This window comes from Macroventuria anomochaeta (assembly GCF_010093625.1).
Source record: "Macroventuria anomochaeta strain CBS 525.71 unplaced genomic scaffold BU25scaffold_15, whole genome shotgun sequence".
NCBI classification, from domain to species: domain Eukaryota; kingdom Fungi; phylum Ascomycota; class Dothideomycetes; order Pleosporales; family Didymellaceae; genus Macroventuria; species Macroventuria anomochaeta.
The window spans coordinates 419,551-431,068 of NW_022985376.1; the positions used below are offsets into that span (position 1 = coordinate 419,551).

Consider the following 11,518-nt stretch of genomic DNA (forward strand, 5'->3'; position numbering starts at 1 on the left):
GCTCCCCATCCCCTCCGGCAAAATACAACAGCCGCGGCCGCCCAATCAGAGTGCCACAAAAGTTTGAGTGAGGAACTTGTTCATATAGGTCTATAGACTACTCCACCAGAAAATCTCATGATAATAACCATTGTGTGTGGCTCTACAGCCTCATTTTTGGTGGAGCTATTTTGGTGGTTCGGCGCATTACGCGAATCCGCGCATTACGCGCACGGACACGGTATTTCGTTCGGACGAGAGTGTAGCTGCTACCGACCAAAGCAACGGTTATCAACGTGTCGAGGGTGGGGCTGGCCTACCAACTCGCGGTTTCCCCCATCACGAATCAGGCGAGGTCGCGCAGACAGGCGTTAGGGGCAGCGACAACTTTGTTACACCCAAAGGAAAAGACTGCAGTTGTGGGTACTGCGATCGAGTCAAATGAGTATGAAGGGGACTTGAATTTCTCGCAGTTCGTCGACCTGAACGGCGATGCTGGAAGGCAGGACTCGCCTGTGCGGACTGTCAAGATTGAGGATGATTCCGGCGACGGTATTGAGGATGAGATGTTGATGGGTTTGTGAGATTGCCTGCAAAGTGTGTCGGAAGAACGAGAAGCATGTGCGGGAACGATGTGTGGAGTCACCGTATATACATTCGCATGCCCTCGTATGAGTGTATTCATTCAAATATCGATGGGTATCTGCAAATCTACCTGTCCCGAAGTAAAAGCTTTTACCGCCTCCAACTGTAGCCCTTAGGCCTGTCTGAAGGCGACCTCCTCAGGCAATCTGAACGTCGCGCAGAACATCCTTTTCTTCGGCGCCACATCCCTAACATCGTAAATGTCTACCTCGGGCATGTCAGGAGTGATAGTGTAGCCCATTTGTCTGGACAACTCTTCACAAATCTCCTCCTTCTCCTTGACATTGTCGTCGCTCTTGGTGCTGAAGCAATGTACATGCACCATTGGCATCTTCCGGCCCTCGAACAGCTTCTTGATTTCCTCGACTGGCACGCCGGGCACGTTGGCGTACAGGCCGACGAAGCTGGAGACGAAGTTTATGCCCGAGGCGGGCAGGTTCATGACATAATGGCTGAAGATGCGCGGTTGTGTGAGGGTTTTGAGGGGCGCGGGCTTCTTCTTTGGTGGGTTGGAGCGCGAGAATTTGGTTTTGGGCATTACATCGACTGAGTGCTTGCTCGTAAGCAGCGCGTGCGACGCAGTGCGGATGAAATCCGCGCCATCCGAGTTAAAAGCGCGCACAGAATGGCCGACTTTGTTGATCTTGATGTTGTTCTCCAGGCTCTTGTAGCTCTCGGGGTTCAAATCGTTGGCCCACACGAAACACCGCTTCTTCCCTGCTGGCACGGCGAAGGGACCCACGCCCGCTGTGACGTCGCAGATGGCTTCCCCTTCTTGGAAGATGTCGCATAACCGCTCGTGCTCGGTGTGCAGGCGCGTGTTCCAGTAGACTTTTGCAAAGTCAAATTTGAACGTGCAGCCCTGCTCGTGGACTTCGACATTGAGGTCGTCTTCGCCGACGAGGACTTCGTATTGGAATGTGCGGAAGGCGTTCTCGCTGCCGACGTTGTCGAGTTTGTTGATGACGGTCTTCACCATGGGGTTCTTGTCGGCAAGCACGGTCGCGATGAGGTGCTTGTAGGGCCAGTAGCGCTCGCGCAGGTTCAGGTGGGCCACGTGACCGGCGAGCGTGAAGCCTTGGGGTATCTCGTCGTCGTTCTTCTTCTCTGGTGGGGGGATCGTTGCGCTGGTGATCTCCGAGTAGGTGAAGTAGTCGTAGTCAAGGTGCAGCTGGTATGGAATGACACCGAGCGTGCCATCCTGCTCGAGGTCGCGCAGCCTAGGGCTCCATGTCGTGCGATCTGCCTGCCGTTCAGACTCAGCACCTCAGGATGTCGTGTGGGGTAGTGAACATACCGTTGGGTACAATCTCAGGCTTCAAGATGAGACATTTGCCCCCTTTCTGCGCTCTTTCTGCATCGGGATCTGTTCGCACGGGCTGTATGCGGTTGTTGGGCAGCGTGTCTTTGCTGAGCTGCAGCTCCTTGCGGCAGCGCGCAATGTCCTGGGGCTTGAAGATTCTCGCGGCGGATGCGGGCACAGTTTTCTGGAAGAAGCTGCGGTCCAGCACCTTCATGGCGCGGTTGACGGGCGGCGCGAACATGTCGTCAGCCATAGGTGCTGTAATATGACAGGCACATATATACAGCTGTATGTGTTTGCAGTACTCAGCCTCTACCAGTCATCTGAACCTTTACGCGATGACAGGCGCCAAGAAGCAGGGTCCAAGCCGGCAAGCATGGGTAAGGATTCACGCGTGTTGTTAGTTGCCGCGACTCGACCATAACAACCGTGGACTGCTCCACTGCTGACCGCCTCCTTTACTGCACTTGGACAACATCCACATACCTCACCGTGGTATTTGTTTCTCCATGTTCTGCACATGACCGCCGCATCATCTCTGCCTCGACCGGCATTCACTCCTTTACACAGCACCCACGTAATCTTGGAAACAAAACAGTAATTGGTCCTGCACCATGGCGTCAGGCGGCGGCAACATCAAGGTGGTGGTGAGGTGTAGGCCTTTCAACGGCCGAGGTATGCTCGAGGAATACACCCAAGTCGGTGCGGAGCTGATGGGACGCGGAGCTGATGGGATACAGAGAAGCAACGCAATGCACAATGCATTGTCGAGATGAAGGGCGACCAGACCATTATCAGACCACCGACGAACGTTTCTGTCCAGGGAAAAGCCGCGAAAGCTGCCGCCGAAGGCACCAAGACGTTTGCGTTCGATCGTTCATACTGGTCCTTCGACCGCGATGCGCCCAACTATGCCGGACAAGACAACCTGCACCAAGATCTGGGGAAGCCGTTGCTGGACAATGCCTTCCAGGGGTACAACAACTGTATCTTTGCATACGGCCAGACGGGTTCAGGAAAATCATATTCAATGATGGGTTATGGGCAAGAGTACGGCATTATCCCTAAGATCTGTCAAGACATGTTCGAGAGGATTGGGGAGATGCAAAAGGACAAGAGCCTGAGCTGTACCGTGGAGGTGTCATACTTGGAAATCTACAACGAACGTGTTCGCGATCTTCTGAACCCTTCGAACAAGGGCAACCTAAGGGTCCGAGAGCACCCTTCGACCGGTCCATACGTTGAAGACTTGGCGAAGCTGGTGGTCCAATCATTCCCCGATATCGAGAATCTGATGGACGAAGGAAACAAGGCCCGTACCGTTGCTGCGACGAACATGAACGAGACGTCCTCCCGATCGCACGCCGTCTTCACCGTAACCCTCACACAAAAGCGTCACGATGCACAGGCCGGATTGAGCGGAGAAAGGGTCGCAAAGATCAGTTTAGTGGATCTGGCAGGTTCAGAAAGAGCGCAGTCTACTGGTGCGACAGGAGCTCGACTGAAGGAAGGTGCAGAGATCAATAGGTCTCTTTCGACCCTGGGACGTGTCATTGCAGCGCTAGCAGATCAGTCGACAGGGAAGAAGAAGACGCAAGTGCCATACCGAGATTCAGTTCTAACATGGCTGTTGAAAGATTCACTAGGAGGAAACAGTATGACTGCCATGGTCGCAGCTATCTCGCCAGCCGATATCAACTTCGACGAGACCCTGTCAACTCTCCGATACGCCGATTCCGCGAAACGCATCAAGAACCACGCTGTTGTCAACGAAGATCCGAATGCGCGCATGATTCGAGAACTGAACGAAGAGCTGGCAAAACTTCGTTCGCAACTCAGCGGAGGCGGAGGAGGCGGCGGAGGAGGCGGCGGCGGTGGTATGGCCGCAGAACAGTATGCGCCGGGCACACCCCTGGAGCAGCAGATCGTCACAATCACTGAAGCAGACGGGACTGAGAAGAAGGTCTCAAAGGCTGAGATTGTGGAGAAGCTGAACCAGTCAGAAAAGCTGTACAAAGACCTCAATCAGACATGGGAGGAGAAGCTTCAAAAGACGGAGGAGATCCACAAGGAGCGGGAGGCTGCTCTGGAAGAGCTTGGTATCAGCATCGAAAAGGGATTCGTTGGTCTCTCCACACCGAAGAACATGCCCCATTTGGTCAATCTGAGTGACGATGCGCTTATGAATGAGTGTCTCATCTACAATCTCAAGCCTGGAACAACAGCCGTAGGCAACTCCGACACCAAAGACCAGACTGCGACAATTCGCTTGAACGGCTCGCAAATACTCGCGCACCATTGCGACCTTGAAAATGTGGACGGTACGGTCACCGTGGTACCACAGGAAGGGGCGAGCATCATGGTCAATGGTCTCCGAATCGACAAACCAATACAGCTTAGAAGTGGCCACCGCATCATCCTTGGCGACTTTCATATCTTCCGGTTCACGAACCCAGGAGAAGTAAGAGCAGAGCGTGCCGAAATAGGAAAGAGCTTACTGCGACATTCGGTGCATGCCAGCCAACTGACCTCTCCCTCGCCAGCACCAAGGCCTGGACACGACAGAACACACAGCACGATTAGTCTCGCCAATTCCGAGTTCGACCCCGACAGCCCAAGGGCATCTTCGCCCGCTTTCTGGCAGCGTGGAAAGGAGTCTGAGTTCACATTTGCGCGCAGGGAAGCACTTGCTGCATGGCTAGGGCCGGACAAACGCATCGAGAACCTGCCAGACGACGAATTTGATGCTATCATTGATGACCTGCAAAGACAACGTGACAATCGCAAGGCTGGCAACGCGAATCGCCTGTTTGAGCAGGAAGAAGACATGGAATCGACATCGTCTTATCCTATCCGGGAAAAATATGCATCCAATGGAACCATCGACAACTTCTCACTCGACACGATGCTGACCTCGCCCTCCACACCACAATATGAGGACAGTGAGAAGATGCGAGAGTTGAAGAGCGACATGCAGGATAAGCTAGACAAGCAGAAGGAAGACTTCCAAGCCAAGTTGAAGGCCGACGAAGAAGCCAAAGTAGAGCTGGAGGAGCTGCGTGCTGCAAAGGAAGAGATGGAGGCGAAGTTGAAAGAGCAGAAGGAGACTTTTGAACGCCAGCTGAGAAAGCTTGGTCATGAGCCTGAGCCCGATGATGAAGCCATACCTGCGAAGGAGGGCCTGAACGAGCAGCAACTCGCTCGCGCAAGAACGGCATTTCAGCATTGGCGAAAACGGAAGTACGTCACCATGGCTGAGACAATCCTGCAAAACGCTGCAACTTTGAAGGAAGCGCAAGTCATGAGTCAACAAATGGACAAGAATGTGGTCTTCCAGTTCTGCATCGTTGATGTCGGTCAGACTGTACCCTCGACCTACGATCTGATCAATCTTGCCGATACCGGAGAGGAGGACGATGATGATCTGGACGATACACCGAAGCCATGTGTTGGTGTACGCGTGATCGACTTCAAGCACGAGGTGATACATTTGTGGTCACTACAAAAGCTACGTCAACGCGTGCGGCGGATGCATCAAATGCATCAGTACATGAACCGACCTGAGTACATGCAGCACTTCAACCCAGAGAGCCCGTTCTCGGACCCTTGTATGCCCGAGTTCTCTCGCATTGGCGATGTTGACGTGCCGCTTGCTGCTGTCTTCGAGTCAAGAGTGCGAGATATGAAGCTCGACGTCATTTCACCATACACCGCCAACCCGATCGGTATCATTCATCTGTCAGTAGAACCTTCTTCTGCAGAAGCACCGACCACGACGCTCAACTTTAGTGTTACGCTGCATGAGCTTGTGGGCTTTCCTGAAAGGGAAGGGACCGACGTTCATGCTTTGCTGTATCTGCCTAGTCTTTCCAAAGAAGGAGGCGCGACGAGCACAATGTTCATGAACAAGTTCGACGAGGGGCCCATCCGTTTCCAGACTTTCCACAGTATGAGCATACCGTACCCAAGTCCGCCAGACACATTCCTGCGCGTCGCTATCTTTGCACGAGTAACCTCCATGCATCTCGACAAGCTTCTGAGCTGGGATGACATGCGAGATCAGGCTCCTCAGCGCAAGCAGAAGCGCCGCACTGCGCGTATTGCGGAGTCCGAGTTCTACACTGAAGACACTCACGACATCTTTTCTCGCATTCAGATTCAGGAGATCTCAGATGATGGAACCTACCAACCCGTCGAAGTCACACAAAGCAGCGTCTTAGATGCCGGAGTATACCAGCTGCATCAGGGTTTGGCAAGACGCATCGTGGTGAACCTTACACATACTTGCGGCGACACACTGCAGTGGCAAAACGTAACGTCAATGCGCATGGGTCGCATCCGTCTGATTGATGCATCCGGTAATGCTCCTGGAATCGACTCTCCTGTCAGGGAGGTTCCCATCGACCTGACTGCGCCGCCTACTGTCAAAGACAACGCCGATGGCACTACGAACGTGAAGTTCATCGGTCGATGGGACAGTACAGCCCATGGATCCCTACTTCTGGACCGCGCCACCCAGGACAAATATCGCGTACAGGCGAACCTGCTCTTTAACGTCACATCCGCGAAGCTCGATGAACCAATGGTATTCTCGCTTGATCTCGCAATGCAGATCCGCAACCGTGCCTACATCCGCCAAACCTCCCTCTTCTCCCTCTCGAATCTCTGGAACCAAGTCAAGGTCGTCCATTCCACAGTCGGCATCTTCAACGTCGCCATCCGTCCCACATCCGTAAAACGTGCCACTGACCTCTGGCGCATGAACACGCGCGAGGACTACATCAAGGGCGAGGAAGACCTCGCCGATTGGACACCGCGCGGCGTCTCCCTCGTAAAAGATTACATCGGCGTCGAGCGCCGCCGCCGCCGTATCGCAGAAATCGAGCTCGCGCGCACCATCCTCTCGCCTAAACTGCTCAGCATCCCCAAACGCGACGACCCAATAACTAACGCGGAGCTCGACGACCGCCAAAAAGCCCTCCTCTCCAGAACACTGACTCTGTGGACGAGTCACAAAGCCCCCGAATCCATAATCCTGTCTCCAACAAACCTCGAGCCGCCCACCGCGGGTGCCGCATTCGCCCCGCGCTCGCCCTCGCGCGGAAACAGCCCCGCGCCAAAAACCAGTCTCACGGCCACCGTGCGGTTTATATCCAAGAACCCAAATCTCCTCAAAGCTTCATTTTTGCTGACGCCTGACCCAACGAACACCCGCTGGATCCGGCGTTACGTCGAGCTCCGCCGCCCATATCTGCATATTTATAGCGTGGATGGGGATGAGCTGAATGCTATCAACCTTACCAACGCGCGGGTTAATCATTCGCCGGAGATTGCGAGGCTGTTGAATGGGAGTGGTGGGCATAGTAGACAAGGAAGTAATGGGGGGAATGGGGTGACGGCGCAGCAGAAAGATACAATACTCGCGGTGTTTGCAAAGAGTAATACCTATATCTTTCGGGCGAAGAGTGAGAGGGAGAAGATTGAGTGGATTTTGAAGATTGATCAGGGGTATTTTTCGAGTGAGGGGGAGGACTCTGGGTAACAACGCTGTAGTGTGAGTGAGGGGGGAGAAGTGGAACGGTGGAGGTTGCTCGGTCATTAAGGAGCATGGAGATGCAACTCTTTTCTTGGTATAGTCGCACTTGTTGCGTGAGGCGTTTAGCGTCGGTTGACTTGCTGGCATTTACATACATTGCTTGGGATACCCAGAGCGTTGACATAGCTCGCGAGCGAATCAAGACCGATGATTGATTACATTGTTAATCGTCGATTGCGTGCCTATACATGTCTTTTCAACATACACGCTTGATCATTGCGATGCTTGTAGCATATACTCTGCTTCCCTTCGCCTTGAACGCCATGGTCTTCCAAACGGACCGTTATCTACAGTCATAACGCACAACTTCAGTCCTCAATATCATCGTCCTCCAGCACCAAACTTGCTCCCTTCGCCGACAACCCCGCAATCGCCGACTCCTCTTCATCTTTCTCTTTACTCTCAACAAGCCTCACGCCTTTCTTCTTCCGTGGCGTCGCAGGCGTATCCTTATCAGTCGCCCACTGCTCCTGCTCACCACCTTGTTGCTCCAAAGTGTCCTCACCGTCTTCCTCATATCCTCCCTTGCTGCTCCCAGTGCCGTGGAACGAAGTGATCTTCTGGATCTCGCGGATCGTGGCGGCAGTTGAGGGCGAGGGCATGCGCGACTTGCGGAGAATGGTGGTCAGGTAGGGGAGTCGCTCGAGGAGCATTTCGTAGCGTGCTGAACCGCCGCTGCCGAGGAGAGTTGGTAGTGGTTCGTCGTTGCCTTGGCGGGACGAAGCGGTTGATGAGGTTGATGAGGTTTGTAATGGTGCGGTGTTTCGTTTCCATGTTTCTACACCCCCGGTTGGGAGTGCGTGTTTGAATGGCCCACTGCTTGTGGATAGCAGCTCGCCGCGCTGAGCCCGTGAGATCCACAACTCGAGGAGGTCATTGGTTTCTTCTTGCTGTTTCCAGATTCGAAGCGAGGCTGGATAGTACATAACAAATGCACTGCCGCTCTTGGCCGCTCCGGTGCTGGCTCCTTGTCCTTTGGCTTTGATGCCCATGACGCCAGGGGGCGGTGCCATTCGTTTTACAGAATGCGGTAGGTTGTATAGAAGCCCGCGGACGCTTGTCTGGAAGCACATCTCGTCTTGACGAAGGTTGTCTGCACTTGTGCCCTGCAAGTTCCGCCGACCAGAGCCTGCGCCGAACCGGTCTGGAGACAGTAGATCGGCGTCAGACAAGGCTTCGATGCAACCATCTACCGAATCCATAGTTTCTTCGCTGTCTGCTCCTCCACATGAGAGAACGTAGTTCTCGTGTAGTGCCGCAGTGAAAGTATGGGTATCGGTGCCGAGCTCGTCGATAAGCGTGTCGAGATTGACTTCCGAGGCCTTCGGTCGACGCCGTTCGGGGAACAAGTGCGGTGGTTGAGGCACGGGGTTGTTTGGGTCCTCCGGCAGACGCTTGTTATACACAACTCTTCCAACAGCATGGAAGATACCTAAAGTGCTTTCTCGCTGGGTCACTAACTCTAGCGACTCTCTCTCCATCTTGGTAATCGGCACATCTTTGGGACCCTTCTTCTTCGAGAAGTTGACCTTCGCGCCCCATCCCTCCGACTCATCTCCTCGCAAGCAGAGAAACTCAAGTGATGACACAGCACTGCGCACATCGCCAAGCTCCGCGAGCCGTTGTATTACCTGCGGCCCAGCAGTGTTCCTTCGTCCTGACTTGCGCGCCTCTTTGACCACAACTAGGTCCAGTGCCTTTGTCATGTACGTCGGCGCGATTGGATTGAAGTCGATAACCGATAGCCCCGGGTGGGTCAGGATCTCAGGTCCGAGCAGACGGTGAGCAGTGAAGCTATCAGCGGCGGCCGTATTCGTAGACAGCAGTGTCTCAGAGATGATCATAACGATGGGCGTGATAGAGTGTTCAGGACCGGCTTGCCTAGCAAAGAACGTAGTAGCTGAGGGAGTGGTGGCAGCAAGGAAGTTGAGAACAGATGATCGAAAAGATTGTACGGCGGGAGACGCACGCGCGAATGTATTGGGAAACTCCTCTACAAGGACGAGCTGATTTTGTCTACTGTCAGTGCTGGATACAACTTGTGGTGGAGTTTGATGTGGCCCATCGAAGGTAAGACTGCCGAATGCGCCTGCTCTTCCCACAAAGTCATCGAACTGCGCAGTCGCAGATACGATGCCCTCAGATGCTGTCATGGAGCTGGCGGGGTTCTTCCACTCATGCATGTGGATGCCCAGCTCTTTTGAAAGTAGGGCTATGGCTGTAGTTTTGCCGCTGCCTGCAGGGCCTTTCAGAAGCAGCAGTCGCTTCCTCTGCTTGCCACTGTAGACATCTTCAAGCCATGTGCGCACATCTGACACCTTCTTTCTGTGCACTGCCAGCTCATCGAGCGACAGAGGACCGTACTTTTCAGTCCATGGCCGTCCATCTGCTGGTTCTTTGCGAGCTGGCTGCGAGGGAGGAGGTGTGCCACGAGCGCCGCTCGCCGTACGCAGAAACTTCTGGCTGCCCTTGGAACCATTGCCGGCATCTGAAGCAGCGAGAGCTGTCACGCTCTTCCGCTTGCGCACAGGTAACGCAGTCGGTGGCTGGGACCGTCGATCATCGTCGGAGGATTCGAGAATATCGTCAACGTCCTCCAGCGGTGTGGCGCGTTTCCCGGGGCTGGATGTCGGTGTAGGCTGCACGGACTGCGAGTGGGGAGTAGTACCCGGGAGGAAGAAGGATGTTATGGGTTTGTGAATCGGCTTCAGCTTCCTTGGAGATTTAGTTGGCGATTTCTGGGTCGACGCAATTGATGACAGCTTCGGCGACACTGCAAGTCTCTTCTGCACGCGAGTAGCCCTCGCCTTGCTGCTGCCCTGCACATCAGTGGACGAACTGGCTAGTGTGCCCCTCTTGGGCCTTTTGGGGGGAGGCGGTGAACTGCCTTCAGTGTCGGAAGAGAGCACAATGGGCTGCTTGCGTGCAGCTCGTGGCTTCACCATGCCGCCTCAACTTGGGCGGACTATAGTGTGGCCCGCAGCAAGTTGACATGCTTGAACGGCTGTGGTTGGAGCTCTGGTGCGAAGCTTGACGCGAACCACGAATGCGGAGAATATGTTGACGCGCTGCACTGGGAAGGAATGACTCGTGTGCACGTGATGTAAGATGGTCTGTGCTACCGTGTCCGTGCACCGGATGCGCGCGAACGCGATATGCAGCCATTCTTCTCAACACCACAGCACAACAACAATGACAGGTATTAATGAAGCGCATGTAGAGGTTGAAAATATACCTTCTGGAGATGAGATTCCATGGCAGATAATAGCTAACAAGCATGGTGTTGTTTGCTCAACTTTGACTTGCAATGTGATGGGTGGGATGCGCCTGTAACGACGCAGGCCAGTAGGGAAGATGTCCGAAGTAAGTGTGAGTCCGCTACAAGGCATATGGGAGTGCTGGGATGTTGAGAACACTAGGATTGAATTCCCTACACCTATAGGTCTTGTACAAAATATACAGAAAAACTACTCTATCTAACGACTGTGCCAAACTGATTAAGTACACAGTTTGGAAGGGAATCAGAACTACCCTTGTCTGTAACGACGCAGGCCAGTAGGGAAGATGTCCGAAGTAAGTGTGAGTCCACTACGAGGCATATGGGAGTGCTGGGACATTGAGAACACTAGGATTGAATTCCCTACACCTATAAGTCTTGTACAAAAGGATACAGAAAAACTACTCTATCTAAACTACAGTATCGGAGTCATTAAGTATCCCATTTGGAGGGGAATTGGAAGTACCCTTGTCCAGGTGACAAGGAGGTAGTTCACAACAGACAAGGAGCGGTGTGCTGAGACCTGCAGGAACCACATTGGTATCGGGGTGGATATGGTTGTAGGTGTTACATTGTCCAGGTGTGTCATACTGACACGGCTTGCAGCCAACCAGTCCTTATACATCTGTCAACCCCTATTACCCCTATCTGTCAACCCCTATTACCCCTATCTGTCAACCCCTATTACCCCTATCTGTCAACCCCTATTACCCCTATC

At 53.7% G+C, this 11,518-nt stretch overlaps 3 protein-coding genes across 3 annotated transcripts; 1 reads left to right on the forward strand and 2 right to left on the reverse strand.

Annotated features, from left to right (window-relative positions):
• Positions 1-736: 736 nt before the first annotated feature.
• BU25DRAFT_421422 (guanine(37)-N1-methyltransferase) lies at positions 737-2,168 on the reverse strand (the record flags this gene model as incomplete). Its single annotated transcript, XM_033708086.1, has 2 exons — positions 737-1,866; positions 1,922-2,168. The coding sequence occupies 2 exons, from the start codon at positions 2,166-2,168 to the stop codon at positions 737-739; spliced, it is 1,377 nt and encodes a 458-aa protein (XP_033562109.1).
• A 188-nt stretch (positions 2,169-2,356) lies between these two features.
• On the forward strand, positions 2,357-7,657 carry BU25DRAFT_448367 (kinesin family protein-like protein). The gene is made up of 2 exons (XM_033709598.1): positions 2,357-2,602; positions 2,668-7,657. The coding sequence occupies exons 1-2, from the start codon at positions 2,542-2,544 to the stop codon at positions 7,467-7,469; spliced, it is 4,863 nt and encodes a 1,620-aa protein (XP_033562110.1). The 5' UTR covers positions 2,357-2,541; the 3' UTR covers positions 7,470-7,657.
• Positions 7,658-7,731: 74 nt separating this feature from the next.
• On the reverse strand, positions 7,732-10,559 carry BU25DRAFT_410554 (Rad17-domain-containing protein). The gene has a single exon (XM_033706321.1). The coding sequence runs from the start codon at positions 10,466-10,468 to the stop codon at positions 7,832-7,834; it is 2,637 nt and encodes an 878-aa protein (XP_033562111.1). The 5' UTR covers positions 10,469-10,559; the 3' UTR covers positions 7,732-7,831.
• Between the last annotated feature and the right edge of the window lie 959 nt (positions 10,560-11,518).

Excerpts from the sequence above, each read along its gene's own strand:
- BU25DRAFT_448367 (XM_033709598.1), top strand. The coding sequence starts at position 2,542 with ATGGCGTCAGGCGGCGGCAACATCAAGGTGGTGGTGAGGTGTAGGCCT. Across the intron at positions 2,603-2,667 it reads TAGGCCTTTCAACGGCCGAG|AGAAGCAACGCAATGCACAA; the intron begins GTATGCTCGAGG and ends GATGGGATACAG.
- BU25DRAFT_410554 (XM_033706321.1), bottom strand. The coding sequence starts at position 10,468 with ATGGTGAAGCCACGAGCTGCACGCAAGCAGCCCATTGTGCTCTCTTCC.